The 16,090-nt window shown below is 37.7% G+C and overlaps 2 protein-coding genes across 8 annotated transcripts in view; both read right to left on the bottom strand.

Annotated features, from left to right (window-relative positions):
* RICTOR (RPTOR independent companion of MTOR complex 2) overlaps positions 1-161 on the bottom strand; it is a 76,000-nt gene extending 75,839 nt beyond the window's left edge. Inside the window, exon 1 of the mRNA XM_027709182.1 lies at positions 68-161. Within this exon, the coding sequence (XP_027564983.1) occupies positions 68-116 (49 nt within the window). The 5' untranslated portion in view covers positions 117-161. The remainder of the gene's footprint in view (positions 1-67) is intronic.
* Positions 162-11,256: 11,095 nt separating this feature from the next.
* The window catches only part of FYB1 (FYN binding protein 1), a 48,552-nt gene continuing 43,718 nt past the window's right edge, over positions 11,257-16,090 (bottom strand). For all 7 annotated transcript variants that reach the window (XM_027709161.1, XM_027709166.1, XM_027709167.1 and 4 more), the window contains 3 exons: positions 12,957-12,990; positions 11,726-11,757; positions 11,257-11,610 (listed from right to left, as the gene is read on the bottom strand). In XM_027709161.1, the coding sequence (XP_027564962.1) occupies positions 11,582-11,610; positions 11,726-11,757; positions 12,957-12,990 (95 nt within the window). In that variant the 3' untranslated portion in view covers positions 11,257-11,581. The remainder of the gene's footprint in view (positions 11,611-11,725; positions 11,758-12,956; positions 12,991-16,090) is intronic.

The raw sequence follows: 16,090 nt of genomic DNA, 5'->3' as shown, positions 1-16,090 counted from the left end.
GAGAGGAGCCGGGGGGGTGCCGGTGGGCATAGAGCGGCGGCGGGGTGGCCCGAGGGTTGCTCCTCACCTCGGATGCGGAGGTGCCTCAGCGAGCGGGCGCGGAGCGTCGCCGCCATGTTTGCGGCCCCGCAGCCACAACACCGGAAACCTCGCCCGCTCTCGCGAGGGGTGGTGCGGGAGGCGTCCCCCCCCGCCCCGGGGCGGCTGAGGAGGCGCGGGCGGGGCTGGGCTGAGGGAGCGGCGTCCGAGCTGAAATTGCGTTTTCTTTCTCTCTCTCTCTCTCTCCCTCTTTTTTTTTTTTTTTTTTTTTTTTTTTTTTTTTTTATTTACAAGCTTTGCCTGCTCTGTTTCTTTCTTTTTCTTTTTCTTTTTTTTTTTTCCTGGCCTTGTGATGAGGTGGTAATTCACGTGGGTGCTGCGTGACCGTGGTGGCTTTTGTACGCCGGATGTTTTCTGCTTTTTTAATGCGTGAAGTAATTGAAAAAACCAAAACAAACAGGAAAAAAAAAAGCTTTTTGCCTCTTTGTTCGATCTGTGCGCGGTGGGTCTCTCTGCAGCTCGAGTGTTGGTCTATTTCTTGCTACTTTTATGTTTGTTGAACTTTAATAAGTGTATATATTAAAGAAAAAAAAAGAAGTCGGAAAGTCCCACTATAAGAAACGGTGTAGTTACCTACTCGATCATGTCTTTTTTAGGCAGGAGTTTAGATATGCAGATAACACCTTACGTCGTGCCCTGACACTTCGGACAGTCAAGGCAAATTCTTGCACACAGACTTCCGAAATTCTCGGGAATAAAACCAGCAAATAATACTCAAGCTGAAGTGTAGAAGTAGCCAGACGTATAAAAATAGCTTCACAAGCTTAGATAATTGCTTTCCTGTTTTCTAGTCAATCATTTTCCACTCTGAATTTTCCCTCTTCTCCAGAGGTCTTTCAATTCAGATCCTGCACTACCCATAAAAATCTGGGGGTTGTAAGTATTCATGAACAATAAGTTTCACCTAAAAATTGGTAAATTAGATTTCACAGGTACTGATGCACTTCTAAAACTTTAATACTGATTTAGATGAGTAAAATAATTATTTGTTAAGTCAGAGTGGAAAAACTTTCTGACATATCAGTTAATATCACACATATGAGAATCTTGTTTCAATAGAATTATATCAAGCATATTTAATTTAAAATACCACTTTAAAAAACTTCTGTATCATAATTTTTTCTTATTAAATATGAAGCTAATGTTCCGGAGGAATCACAGGTTCTCAAAATTAAAAGCTCTAAATAGTAAAATCTCATCCATCCACAGGACCAAAACATGTCAAACATCCTTGAGGAGTTTCACCAATATGCTTCAGGGCTGTCTTTTAAAATTTCATGACCAGAGAACCCTTGACACCCTAAAAATGCCAAATTACCTACTGCTAGTGGTATTAATGTTGTATCCTGTTTACTACAAATTCTCCTGTGTCTAATTATTTTCACATAAGCTTTGAAACACCGGTAAGGGTTGGCCCACTCTGAATTGGATTTGAACTTTGTAACCTGCATGTAAAATGCTTTGGACGCTCATGCCAAGTGCTGTGAGTTAGCATTTGTTACTGTTGCCATATGAGTTAGCATTTATTATTATTATGATACAACACTTATTTCTTCCCTTATAGATAGAAAGTCAGACAGACTGATATATTTTAAAAGAATCTGAACATCATCTTCCAATAAGGGAGAGTAAGAAAGGAGTAAGGTTTAAATTCCAGAGTACCCTTTTGCAGCTTTGTTCCTGCAGACGCCCTTTAATAATCAAAATATTACGTTTAACTTGCAGGGCTTCAGTTTCCTCTTTCTTTTTCACCCTAGTTATATTTGAATTCTGTGGACAAAATTGAGATTGTCTCTGATAATGACACACAAAAGAATGCCATAATGTCAGTTTTAAGTGCTAACCCTCAAGGCTACACTAAAGGTAGTTTGAGGTATAATTAATATTTGCACAACTGGGAAAAAAAAAGGAAACAGAACATTAGATTTTTAATTTTTTGTTATGGTGAAATGGAAAATAGCAAGAATGGATTAACCTTAACTACTTAACTACCACAGGAGCTTCCCACAAAAAAACCCCAAAAACCAACTAAGCAAAACAAAAAAATCAAACAAAAACAACTGGTGTGAGGATGAATAGTCTTCACCCTGTGAGAGTAGAGGACATTATGGGATCTGGTTTTAGAGCTTTTCCTATGAACTATTCTTCCCTTGAATATGGGGAAAGAATCACAACAGTCTAATTAAAAAATTATAAATGTTCCTTACTCATCAAATTTGCTACACATTTTCATCATCCACAGTTACTCCTGAGTATGCAGGGGGGAGAAACGTAGAGGGGAAAAAAAAGCTATCTCATTCATTTGAAGGAGGGAAATTAATACCAAAGAGAAAATTAACTTCTGCACTTTGCTTGTGTGTCACAAATTACAGTTGATCCAGCATATGGCAGCCTCTTCAGTTTATTTTTTTATCTTTCAGTGTCTAAGTCACAATACACTGAATCCTATAAATCCAATTAAAGAAAAGATGTTGTAATGGCCAAATGGGGAATAAGAATAGTTCAGTCTGAGTTCCTGCTTTATAATTTTATGTGAGTATAGCTTCTCTATATAGATAAGTAAATCTCTTATAGCCGAGGACACAGTGTGAAAGCATAATTTCCTGTGAGCTGCTGGTGTATTTCCTTTCCCACCTACAAAGCATGTCACACAAGACCATAGCAAACCTCTAGTGTCACCCAGAGGTTTTAAAGGCAGGTTAATCTTGAAACCATGGTAAAATGTTTCTACATGTTCAGGGGGTGGAGAGGGGCTTCTAAAACTAGAGCCATATTTTTGTGCAGATGTGCAAAGGACTCACAGAAACCCTTCTTTGTTCCTTCTTTTTCCAGTCAGAAAATTGTCCCTTATGCCCCCCATACTGGGGCAGCCTTTTTATGTGCTAAACAGGGATATGCAGTATGCTGTAGAGGATACTACAATGTGAATTATAAATCTTCAAGATTTAAATCCAAAATAAAGATCAAAGAGAAGAGCTTTTCACTTGTTTGGGGTCAAATGAAGAAACATGGGTATGACGGACAAGCTAGGGGCAGGGCCTTAACTGTCCTAAATAATTTAAACTCTGTGGAAATGAATAAGGATGTGCAATGTACACCAGCTGCAGCCTGCCTGTTATGTACATGTAGAAGAAAAAAAATATAAACTTGAATCAAGATATGCAGACAAGAAGTTAACTTATCGAATTCAACTGAGCTACTGTGATTTGTAGATGAAGAGCATTTTATCATATGCAAATGTATTTGTAACACTGTTCCTTAATTTGCAATATCATAAAATTTGCTATAAATAATGATAAATCCTGAATGACAGGAAGAGGAGAAAATCTAATGAATGGGATCAAAAGGTTAAAAAAATATTGCTTCTTTGCTATCTCTATATTGTTAGTAAGAGTTTTTATAGTCACTCTATTTCTTTAGTCTTGTTCTTCACATGAAGCTCATCAAACTGCACAGGAAAGGATAAGACATGAGCTCTGTTCTCTGCAGCCAAGAAATATTGGCAATGGAGCTATAAAAAAGGAAGGTATAAGGAAACCATCACTGATTGAATGAAGTATCTCAGAAGTTTATCAGACACTGTTTTGTCCATATGATATTACAAAAACCACTTGACCTGGTTTTCCTTATATAGAAAGATCTTAGACTGTAAAAATGTCTGCTTGAGCAGCAGCTCAGAATCAGGTGAAGAAGGACATTGAGGTGCTGGAGTGTGTCCAGACAAGGGCGACAGGCTAGTAAAGGGGCTGGAGCCCAAGTCCTATAAGGAGCGGCTGAGGGAGCTGGGGGTGTTTAGCTTGGAGAAAAAGAGGCTCAAGGGAGACCCTATTGCTCTCTAAAATTCGAGGGTGTAGTGAAATGGAGGTCAGTTTCTTCTCCCAAGTGATAAGACAAGAAAAAAGACAAGTGGAACTGGTCTCAAGTTGTACCAGGGGAGGTTTAGGTTGGATATTAGGAAAAATTTCTTCACTAAAACATTGGTCAAGCATTGAAACAGGCTGCCCAGGGAAGTGGTGAAATCACCATCTGTGAAGGTATTTAAGAGGCATATAGACATGGCGTTTGGGAGCATGGTTTATTGGTGGACTTGGCAGTGGTTAATAGTTGGACTCAATTATCTTAAAGGCCTTTTCCAACATAAATGATTGTCTGATTCTAAGAATGGCTCCTGGTAGGCATTTGATTTAGAGACAAATAAAATCCAGCTCATCAGCACATTTTTAGCAACTGGACAAATGCATAATACCAAATTAAGTTATTGGCAGCTCTGAAATACCAGTGGTCACTCTGAAGCAACACACAGGTGCGAGAGCAGACCTGCACCATGCCTAACCTGTGGGCAGTCACACAGTGATACTCTCAGACCTCCCTGTCCTTCAGAGTTTGTATAAAGTAGTACAAGCCTGAACGCCTTGTCTCCATCCAGTGACATGGAGCAGTGTGCTGGAGGATGGAGCTGCAGCTCCGTCAGAAGGTTGTAGGATCTGCTAGGGAGAGGGTTGTGCTGCAAGATGAAAACAGCTGAGTCTTCAGAGTATATGGGAAAGGAAACAAGGGGAAAAGAGTGACTCCACTAGCTGCAGTTTGTTCTGCGTAAATCAAAGTCCTTTAATGTCCGCCATTTCTGGGATTTTTGTTCTGTGTCTCCATAATACAGCAACAACCAGAACTAGCAAAGGTCCTTCCTCCTGCATACGAAATCGTAGACCTCCTGGGAACAGAGTTTCTTTGCTGTGGATGCTACCAGAGGATCTGAGAAAATGTCAATGTGGCCAGAGCTTGATTGAAAACCTAGCAGAATTTGGGATATTGGGAAGGAAAGAGGTCTTGAAACCGAATTGATATGTGAAATCAATGATATTGCATTTTACACATATCTGCTCCGTTGGGAATCCAGCTGGTCATGATGTCGCTTGGAGAGGGCAGTGGTGCCACGGAGATCCTGTAAATATGTGCTGGAAATTCTTTGGACAGCCTTGCACTGGTCATGAGCCAAAACTGTCTAATGAAGCCAGTGTGACAGTAAAGGCCATAAAGGTCCTGTGCCCAGGGTTGTTCACTAGTGCTGTTTTAAATGACTAATATGAATGCAGCTTTGGGCTGCATCTGGTTTATAGGCAAGGTGTGGGTTGCTGAACTGCTTAGACTGGGACAGTGCTGAGAGCAAGTCAAGCAAGGAGGACCTTAATACTTAACCACTGGTTATATGTGGATGCTGAATGTTTTTTTGCTGAACTTTTGATCTGTGTGTTCAATTTTTTTATTTGTCTGGTTTGATCTCATGTTCACCAGTTTGGAGAAAAAGAAAGGTCAATTTGCACTTTTCTCCCCAGGGAGGTTGTTACCACTGAGTTTGCTTTTAGGGGTCCAAATACTCTCCTGGCTTATGTGGTATATTCCTAAAATATTCCTTTGCTAGCCTTTTCAAATACAATCCAATAGGTGTGTTTCTACATATACTGTTATGCAAAAAAGGTTCTATATATAGTATTTTAAGTATCAGTAATATAGTTTGCAGAAGTAATGTGATTTACTAAAATGAAATCTCCAATTCCTAACAAAATTTTTAGATCATTATTTTTTTCTAGAATTTCTCTGATTTTGAAAAATATCATAATCTAAGCTAATTCATGGAGATAGTACCCTTAAATAAAAATATAAATAAAAACTATTAATAACATTCAGAATTGATTGCAGTTGTGTGTAATATTAATATTTCCTCAGTATCCTGTGGTGGAAGAAACTAAAAAATGAACTTACAGTGCATAGCATAAAATTATGCAAGAGTTCCAATAAATATCATACTAAAGTGTTAACAATTAGCAGGAAAATAACAGAATGACAAGTGATGCAACAAGTCTTCCTGATTAAGTGGGCAGGTTGCTAACCAGATTGTTAATTAGTGCAACCTTATACCTAGGCACCCATTCATGTAAGATTCTTCACAGCATTCTGCACTGCATAATCCTATTGAAGCTGTGAAAAGCAACAGGTGTTGAGTTTGGGTATGGTTGGCATATTAATTAGACCTGAGCAAAAAAACTTTAAAAAAATGCAGCTGTTAAGTATTTCAGTCCAAATAAACTCTGGTAATAGTGCTGAAGCCGTATGTAAAGATAATTTATCATTAACCAATTCAAAATCCATATGGCAGCAGAAACTACTTTTCGTAACTCAGTGTTTTTTCTTAAAAACTGAAGAAGCCCATTAGCATCTTCTTCGGGCACTGGCTGACAAAGGCTGGCTAACATTTTAGCAGCAATGCTGTTATATATCACAGTATCCACACTGAAATATTTGGATATTGGAGATTCTCAGCCATCAGTGTCTGTCATTAGAACATACTTCAGTCTCTTACATGGCCAGTAGAAAGTAGCTTGCTATGAATACAGGAGCAGTAAAAGGGATGGGATAGAAAAGATTTTTTTCTTAATTTTTAAATTTAAACTGGCAATAGTAAGGTTTATTTATATATACAGCATCCCAGCTTAAGTACTAAAAAAGCCTTCCGCAAATACTGATTGCAGAGGGAAGGTGCATTTGACCTGATTTAAAATGCTATGGGATAAACAGTCTAGAACTCAAAATACAAGGATTGTAAGTCTCCTCAGTGCCTGGTGAGTCATGAAACCTCTGCTGGTGTTACCCACAGAGTTAGGAATCTTGCACGAAAAATGAGCATTTAAACAGAGAGGCTTTTAAAAATGGGATAAAATGAAAGTGCCAGGGACAAATGCAGAAGTAGGGGAACAGTTTAAAAGTATAAAAAGAGAAAGGAACAAGGAAGCAGAAAAGCAAAGAACAGAATGCCATGGTCAGAAGCTCAAAGAAAAGAGGAATAATTATAGGAAACAGGAAGTAATCAAGAAAAAAAGTAGGACAAAGAATATCCTAGGCAGTGAAAGGAGGTAATGACAATAAAAATATAAGGATTTCTTGGGATCAATAGAGAAGAAGAATGTGGACTTACCTGTGTGAGCTGGAAGGTGTGTGACAACATTTTCCAGGGTAGGAGAATATGAAATAAACTGAGGGGCAGGAGAAGGGAAGGTAGCTTGGCAGTGTATCCCTTCTGTCAGCAGGAAAAATGGATGGGAGCCCCGGTTTCTGTGTCTATGTTTTGTGTACATTTTCCACCTGAAGCACACCCACACGTAAATGAAGGCAGCTTTTCCTGTTAAGAACTTGAAAATCAGGAATCGGGCCAAAAAAAAAAAAGGCAGGGAAAAAAGCCAGTGCTGATTTTTCTTTTCTTTGTCTGTCTCATGATGCCTGAGCAGTAGGATTTGGTGATATTACTGAAGTATTGCAAATCATATAATATTTCTTAAAACCCTTGGTATCCATCTAAGTCGCATTTTGTTCATGCTTGTGTTGACATTTTGCATACTTCCTTTATGCCTTACAGTGAGCCATTTTAAGCTTGAGCAATACTTATGAGTCTGTGTGTTATGAAAAAAGATGCACAGTTTCTCATATTCTTTTCAATAAGACCCACAATATGAAAAGCCTCAATCAAGAAACTCTGTACATTTAGTAATCTTCTCTCTCCAAGTGCTTTAGAAGAAGGCAAATAGAGATGATTTACCAAATTCTATGTAGGAGTCAGCTAGCTAGAATGAAACACAAAAAGGAAGACTCTCAGATCATTGTATTTTGCTGCACACAGCCAGAAGAAGGGGACCTGAGACTACTGCATTGCTGTTTGGCACGAGGCTACAACACACAGTAGTGGTGTTCTGTAGTACCACAGCTAACTGGAGTGACACTGAAATATCCTTATGTTTTCCAACTGCCTGGGATGCTGGAAACTGCTTAGGATGACCTTCCAGCTGTACTACCACCTTATTTCATAGCCAGGCTAAGAAGTCAAGGTGGAGGGCTTGTAGGGCTATGCTGCTGTCCTGGGTGAATTGATTCTGATGAATAAGTTGACTCTTTCAGAACTGGTTTGGGTGTCTCAGCCTAGGATATGTCCAGACCATACACACAGAAGGGTTTAATTCTGGTGAAAGCCATAGACATCACTGAAAACCACACCAACAAACTAGCTGTCAACATGGAAGATGGGAGATGGCGAATCGTGTAAGTGGAGGTAATAACATGGACCATTTAATTCCAGAATTAGTCCTCACTTTTTATTGTTTCAGAATATAATCTAACCTATTATTTACATTAAATTTTAATTGGTATCTCCTATCTACCCCCCTTTTTATTACTGTAAACATGGTTCAAATCTGATTTCCTTTTATGACAAGGTAACCCACCTTGATCAAGTAAAGGCTGTTGATTTAATCTTTTTGGATTTCAGAAGATTTTGATGGTGTCTCTTATAGTATCCTTCTGGACAAAATGTCCAGCATACAGCTGGCACATGACAGGTGAGCAGCCGGCTCACAGGTCAGGCACAAAGCATTGTAGTGCGTGGGGTAAAATCCGGCTCGTGACTGGTCACTAGTGGGGTTCTGCAGGGCCCCATCTTAGGCCGTGTGCTCTTTAACATTGTTGTAAACAACTTCTGTGCAGGGCTAAAAGGGACACTAAATAAGTTTGCAGATAATACAAAACTGAGAACTGTTGATTACCTCAAAGGCAGGGAGGCCTTGCAGAGACACGTCGACAAATTAGAGAGATGGACAATCATCAACCTTACGAATTTTAACAAGGGCAAGTTCTGGATTCTGCACCTGGGATGGGGCAACCCTGGTTGTGTGTATAGACTGAGGAATGATGGAGAGCAGCCCTGTGGAAAGGGACCTGGGTGTCCTGGTTGATGGCAAGTTGAATATGAATGTCAGCAGTGCCCTGGGAGCCAGGAAGGCCAACCATGTCCTGGGGGGCATCAGGCAAAGCATCACCAGCTGGGCGAGGGAGCGGATTGTCCCACTCTGCACTGCACTGGGGCGGCCTCACCTGGAATATTGTGTACAGTCTGGAGCACCACAATATGTAAAAAGACATTAAGCTTTTAGAGAGTGTCCAAAGGAGGACAATGAAGATGGTGAAGGGCCTCAAGGGGAAACTGTATGAGGAGTGGCTGAGGGCACTTGGACTGTTCGGCCTGGAGGAGTCAGTCACAGTCTACAACTTCCTCAGAAGGGGTACGCACTGTTTTGACCAGTGACAGGACCCAAGGAAATGGCCTGAAGTTGTGTCAGGGAAGGTTTAGATTAGATACTTCACCCAGAAGGTAGTTGGGCACTGGAACAGGCTCCCCAGGGAGGTGGTCACAGTACCAAGCTTGATGGAGTTCAAAAAGCTTTTGGACAATGCTCTCAGGCACATGGTGGGATTGTTGGGCCTGTACTGTGCAGGGTCAGGAGTTGGACTTTGATGATCCTTGTGGGTCCATTACAGCTCAGGAGATTCTGTGATTCTGTGGTATATTTATAATACAAATTTTACAAGCTTTTAAAATACAATGCATTTTCTCTCTTCTGTGTTTAACCACAAGTAGAGGCAAAGAAAAGGAAGATAAAATGGTGAGAGTCCTAATCTAGGAAAGTACAAAAAATTAATTAATTTAGCTTTAGCAGTTTGGTTTTATATCCAGGATTAATGGACATCTGCCACAAATTGTTCTCTGTTCATGCCTTCCTTTTAAATGTTAAAATGGGGATAAAATGTTTTCCTCTATCACAAGATAGATCCATTCCTATTCATGGGGATCTGAGATACCATTGTGATGAATGCCATGAGAAACTAATAATTCTGGGTGCAGCATAAGCTTGGGAAGATTTGCACTAAATAAAGGAGTGGCCAGAAACTGAATAAGCAGGGCTGAACAACTGCCCTTTCTGTTAGCTCTCATCCAGCCCATGCACTAACCGAGGCAGGGATCCTGTGGAAAAAAGTACTGAGCCATCATGTAATTATAGACTGGGCACTTAGTTAACGATGAATCCACACAAGGAGTCAGAACTGAGGCTGTGCAAATACAAGCATGTTTATTGCCTCTCCTACCATTTGAGTTCTTCGCACTACATGCAAAAGCTTTTCCATGTAGGATGGTCTGGGGCTGCTGAAAAGAAGTCATAAGTGTACCCTTTTATGGGTCCATTAGTCTCCTCAGAAGTTCTTATTTGACATAATATATACTCACACACACCGAGGCACACATGCATATGCCCACGTGCTTACACTTGTGTCTGTTATAAAATAATGTAGTGGTAAGGGATAATCTAAATCATACAGAGAATCTATGTTCCTCCACTGAATTTCCTCCCCCTTGGTAAAGTACTGATCTTTACAGCTGAGACAGATTATGCAAAAGGATCACACATAGAGGAAGGTTTTGTTACTGCTGTAGGAGGAGTAGCCAGGAGATCTGCAATTATGTGGGTCGAGAATATAAACCTCTTACACAGGAATGTGCAGGAGATCAGCTGCATTCCTGCAATCCAGAGCCTGCGGTAACAGCAGAGAAATGCTATAAAGCTACTGAATTAGAGAAGTCTTTTTTGCCTTCCCAGTTTTGGTTTTGCTTAACCTGTTTACTGGGACAGCATAGAGGTACAACACAGATGGAAACCAGCTCTGTTTACCTTAACTGGGGTGTTCATGCTGAAGCCTAATTTTTATGTCAATATTTTGATGTTTTCACTGCTGAATGTTTTAGCAGACACAGCCAAATACTCCAGAATTATAGAGTGAATTTGGAGAAGGAAAAATATCACATGAACAGCCTTCTTTTTCTTTCTTTATGACTTTTAAAAGAAAATAGAATGAATTACAGGTGAGAAACCCTTACAATATAGACTGCCTAAGTATAGATTTTCCTATCTGGCAGATTTTCTGCTTACATTTCACTTTCTGGGTAGCAATTATTGACAAATACCATGTTGTATTCGTGCTGCCTTTACAACAATAAGAATGTTGATTTTCATTCTGTTAGCGGCTCAGTGGCAATTTTCAGAAGTTATTGTGCAGCTACTGTTGTTCTACTTGACAGAAGATTGTGTACTCACATTTCTTGTCAGAAAGCATGCTTTTATTCAGAAGAATTTCAGAAGAAATAACAAAACGCATCCAGTGAATGGCATTGGTAAAATAAAAGAAAAAACTTACAATACCACTAGTTTTTTATGCCCGGATGCTGGTTAAATAGCAAATATAAAAGGGGAAAGTCAAGTTTGTGTATAGCTTTTCAGTATTTTCTCAGTAATTTTAAATAGAGTACAAAAGTAGTTTTTAGACTATTATCTCCACAGGTAATTTTTTTTTTTTATATCCCCATATCCCTCCTCTGAGATGCATTTGAATTGTATTTGATTGTATTTAAACCATCAATAAAGGGAATTTTAATGGCTCAGATAAATAGCAATGCAATGTAGTTCAAAGCAATGGAGGACAAAAGGCTGAACTCCTAAGAAAAGTTAATTCTACATTTACAGGGGTGTAATCAATTAATTTGCAATTGAGCTTCCACAAGTAGGAGTCCAAACTAGAGGTGATCTTCATTTAAGTTGTTAGTTGAACAGTATCATGCATCTGAGTCGTTATCATAGATGTCTGAAATGGAAAAAAAAGGAAAAAATATTAATATTGTGTAGTACTTTGAGTCAAGGAGAAAGTTATTAATTGTAATTGAATGTAGCTACTGTGTTGTTTGAAATGTTCAACATACCCTCGGCAATGTTGTCATAAATCTCTCCTTCGCTGTAAGTTAAAAAAAAGAAAAACAATACATTTAAAAATCGAGACATCAGATATAAATTACTGTTTGCATGCAGATATGAAATAGAGTAGTAGTATGGTACAGACAAGCTATCAAGTAATTAATTTGCTAATTATGAAAGTGCAACCTTTGTGGTGATAGAACAGTGTTTAGCAGGATGGTCAGGTCAGAGGATTTTCAGCGAAGGGTTGATCTGGATACATTTCTTTTTAATATGAAAGGCTGGCTTTTTTAAAAGGGTGGGATTTTTCAATTACATTTTTAAGCAGCTATTCTCATAGGGGTATTTCCTTAAAAAAATGAAGTACTTCCTTGGTTTTTTTAAATGAACACCAGAAATAAAGAATAAAAAAAAAAGTATGCCCTTGAAATTCTTTTTGTTTCCGTCCTTGGCAATTCCATAATTTTGGAGGTGCTTCTTTTTAGGCAATGAATTTAGGTAATGTCTATAAAAGATACATGCTTCATGAACAGGAATTTTCAAAATATTTCACTTAGATATGTGAAGAAGCCCATGGAAGACAATAAGGCAATGTGTACATATATATATACACACATATATATGCATATATATTTATATATATATTAAAAATTCAAATGTGTGTGTAAGTATTTGGATGCCTCTACATTCTAAATGTGACAATTATAAATGTGACATCTGATTTGATATTTAAGGGTCTCACATAAAGCCTATTGAAGGAAATGGAAAGGCTTTGTCTGAAAAGAGTTTTGGAGTAGAACAGAAATGCTGAACCCCATGCAATTATTTGGAGCAACACCAGGCCAAATCTGCTCAATCCTCATAACACTGAAATAAAATTAAACCTAAAGAAAATTTGGTCAATTTTAGTTAAACATTTGAAAAGGACATCAATACACCTAATCACATTAACTTGCAGTTCATTAATAGATTCTAGTACTAATAATGCTTAATTTATGTAATTTTTTATGGTTTAATCAGAGTTTATGGTTATACAATGAGGAAAGAGGCCCTGGCAAATTTCCAGCATGGATGTATGTGATTAATTCTTGAGAAATTATAACTTCATAAAAATAACTCAATTTTCCAGACTAGAATGACAGACTAAAATAATTACATTTCACTTTTTTTTTTAACAGACAGTTTAGAAAAAAAATGAGTGTTATAACAATTTTTTCAAAAATATCACTTTATACTTACTTTAGAACTAAATTGCTTCTCAAGACATAGCCATCTGTAAAAGTAAAATATATATGCATTTAAGTTAAACTTAAATACTTATGTTATTACTTCTGTTGCTAGCACTAGTGAAATGCCTTTTTTCTCTTTTATATACTTCAGACAGAAAAACATAATAGATGAATAACAATGTAAAATGGACACATACTTGATGAAGCTCTTACTATGTCCAGTGTTTTAGTTATTCTTATTTGCCTGTTTAGTATAACACAGTGTCTTAGACAGGAAATCAGAATACTGTAGTAGCTGTGAGACCAGTTAGGTATCTACTGTTCTGGATACTTTACATATTCATAAAATGTCATTTATCTTGTTTCCTTCACAATAATTTTTCTTTTCTGATACATAAGACATGAAAGTATTTTTTCTTTTTTTTTTTAAATACACAGTGATATCCAGCTAGAAAATCTCATATTTTTTGTTAAGCCTTTTTTATGTCCAAGCCCTAATTTTATTCTATCTGAAATTGTCCTTTCTAAGATCTGTAAATATACTAGTAGGGGGAACCATCCCTTGTAAATGTGTGTCAGACACAATAAGCTAGAACTGTTCCCAAAAGCTGATAAATTATTAGAGTCTTTAACTGGCAAGTGTTTTAATATATAAAAATATCCTATGCTTCCTATATGGAATATTGGAAAAGCTATCCAAAAAGACTAATATCTCAAATAGTCCTGCAAGTAGTAATAAAAAACTTTTATTTAACTACAGTTTTTCTGTTTGTGGTTTTTTTTTAAGGCAAGCCCCTCTTAAAACACAATAATAAGCAGCTTTTCTTCATAAACAAACATTTGTATAATTCACTTTAACTTGGCATATTTCCATCTTAAAATAGAAAGATATCAGATGTTGTATAAATCTCAAAGTAAATAAAGGAGTTTTTTCTAGACTATGCTATATATAAAGTGGATTAGTGATTTGATCTGTAAAGGCCATAATACATTTAAAAACATAGGATTTTAAAAGAAAACTTCTGTCTTGTGCTAGAGCTGAAGTTGCCTAAAAAGGCATTAATTTCACATGATAATATTTTATTTTACATTTACCTACATTAGCTACTGTTTAAGACTTAACAATTACATGAATTAAAAAATAGTTCTGTGCTTTTAATATTTGATTGCTGCTATATAAGATAAAATTTGCATGATTTGCCTGTATTTCTATCTTTGGGGTCATGAAGATTTGATACATATATAAATTCTGCTATAACATTTGCCTACTAAAACTGTTGAACTGCAAGTAATCTTCAAAAGTCAAAGAATCCAGTGCTCTGGATTTTCAGTCACCTGTGTATATGGCTGAATGCCAGCTGGAACCCACTGAGGAAGCTCTGTCTAATCAAGATTTTCTTGGCCTGGTTGTACTTCCCCAGATTTTATTATCTGGGATAAAGTAATGGAAATGGATTAATTTTTTTTTTTTTTTTTTTAAGATGTCATCTTTTTAAAGTTCTCTTTAGGACAGTCCAATAATTTCCATGACTCCTGAAGTCTCCAGGGAGTAATTTAAAATGATTTGGCTAAATCATTCTAATCTTCTGAAATACACCAAAGCAAAACTTCTTCACTCACCATCACGACATACAAACCCAGTGTGCTTGCAAGACGTGCATGTGACTGTGCTTAGATCATGGCAAAGCACAATCTAAGTTCGTCTGATGGTCCCTGGCCCTCAAATAGGTGAGAAATACAGCTCCTGCTGATCTCACAGCCTTTCAGAGTTACTAATCCCAAGTTATATGTCCAAAGTTTCAGTTTCTAACTAATTCACTAAATTTTATAGGGCTTCCAAATAGGGAACAAGCCAGCAGGTCAGCACACTCTGTGTTAATTACTTCGCACCACTGAAAGCTATGACACATTGTGCCAGCTGCTCTTTTGCATCATAAAGGAAGCTCAGAGAGGACAAACACTCCCAGGCACTGAAATCCATTTATATCCTACTGTTTAAGCAAAATCTATGAACCTGAATTGAAAGTTTTTGTGTATTTAAAGATGTATGTCTTCAGACTAAGAAGGAATTTAAAAGGCTAAATGAAAATCAGTTCTTTGTTTCACTTTTGACATTTCAAATAATTTAATAACAAAATAAGTGATAGCAGAGTGTGTTCCTAAGATCACCAGCCCTTGCTTGAAAAGGTGTAAGCACATTACAGTATAATTTGTACTTTTTTTTAACTGTTGGAAGAGGCTTGAAGGTATGGAAGTGCTTCAGAAGTTAATGATTAAATCAAAGAATTCATGTGCAAGAAAGTAACAAAGTCACCTCTAACTGCTGATTTTCGGTCTATCTGGCCTTCTGAAGGTAAAATCATAGCTTTAAGATCTGAGGAACTCGATCAATCACAGCAAATAACCAAAACTGTCATGCATTTACTGAAGTAGAATTCAAACTTCACTAACTAATGTGGAAATTGACAGAGATCTCTTCAGAGGTTTCCAGGGAGGATATTTTTATTTGTTTTGCTCTTTTATGCATAGCAAAGCAGTAGCTCCTGTCATTATTTGAAAGGCTTTGAAGACTACGAGAGGAAAACAGCCAACATGAACTGCTTTCTACTTTGTTATTAGCTTGGTTCAAAAAATGGAGCTTTGAAAGCTGTTTTTTTGGAAAGTGGCTCTACTAGTGAAATCCATATTTTGAAAAACATATGTGTGTTATGCAAGAAATTCTTCCTCACCCTGCAGGCCTGCCAGGAAGAAGGCTGTACTCCAGACTGTAAGAGTTGAGTATAGAGGGGAAAAAAATATCAGGAAAGTGCTTGAATCCCCTTCAGAGGTTTATAGCATTAGACTCTCTTCTACACAGGTCAGGGGTAAAAAGTAAAGATGAGTGAGAAAATGCTACTTGTTCAAAGGATACCTTGAACCTAGGCTGTCCCAGCACAAAATGAATTTTCATTAGGAGATTTGAAAAGTATTGTAACAGAAGCTCATTAAGAAATCGAAACCATCAGGAGATGGTCCGGAATTCTCCAAAAATGCAAAAACTTCTGCCAATGCAAACCATAGCCAAGGGTTTCAAAGAAACACTGGAAGGCCTCATGCAGCTCCCAGAACAAGCAGACATGCCAACAAGGACATATGCCTTGGATC

This window comes from Neopelma chrysocephalum, unplaced genomic scaffold (assembly GCF_003984885.1).
Source record: "Neopelma chrysocephalum unplaced genomic scaffold, ASM398488v2 Primary Assembly neopelma1_96688, whole genome shotgun sequence".
NCBI classification, from domain to species: Eukaryota; Metazoa; Chordata; class Aves; order Passeriformes; family Pipridae; genus Neopelma; species Neopelma chrysocephalum.
Note: the sequence above shows the minus strand (reverse complement) of the source record. Positions and strands in the feature narration are given on the sequence as shown.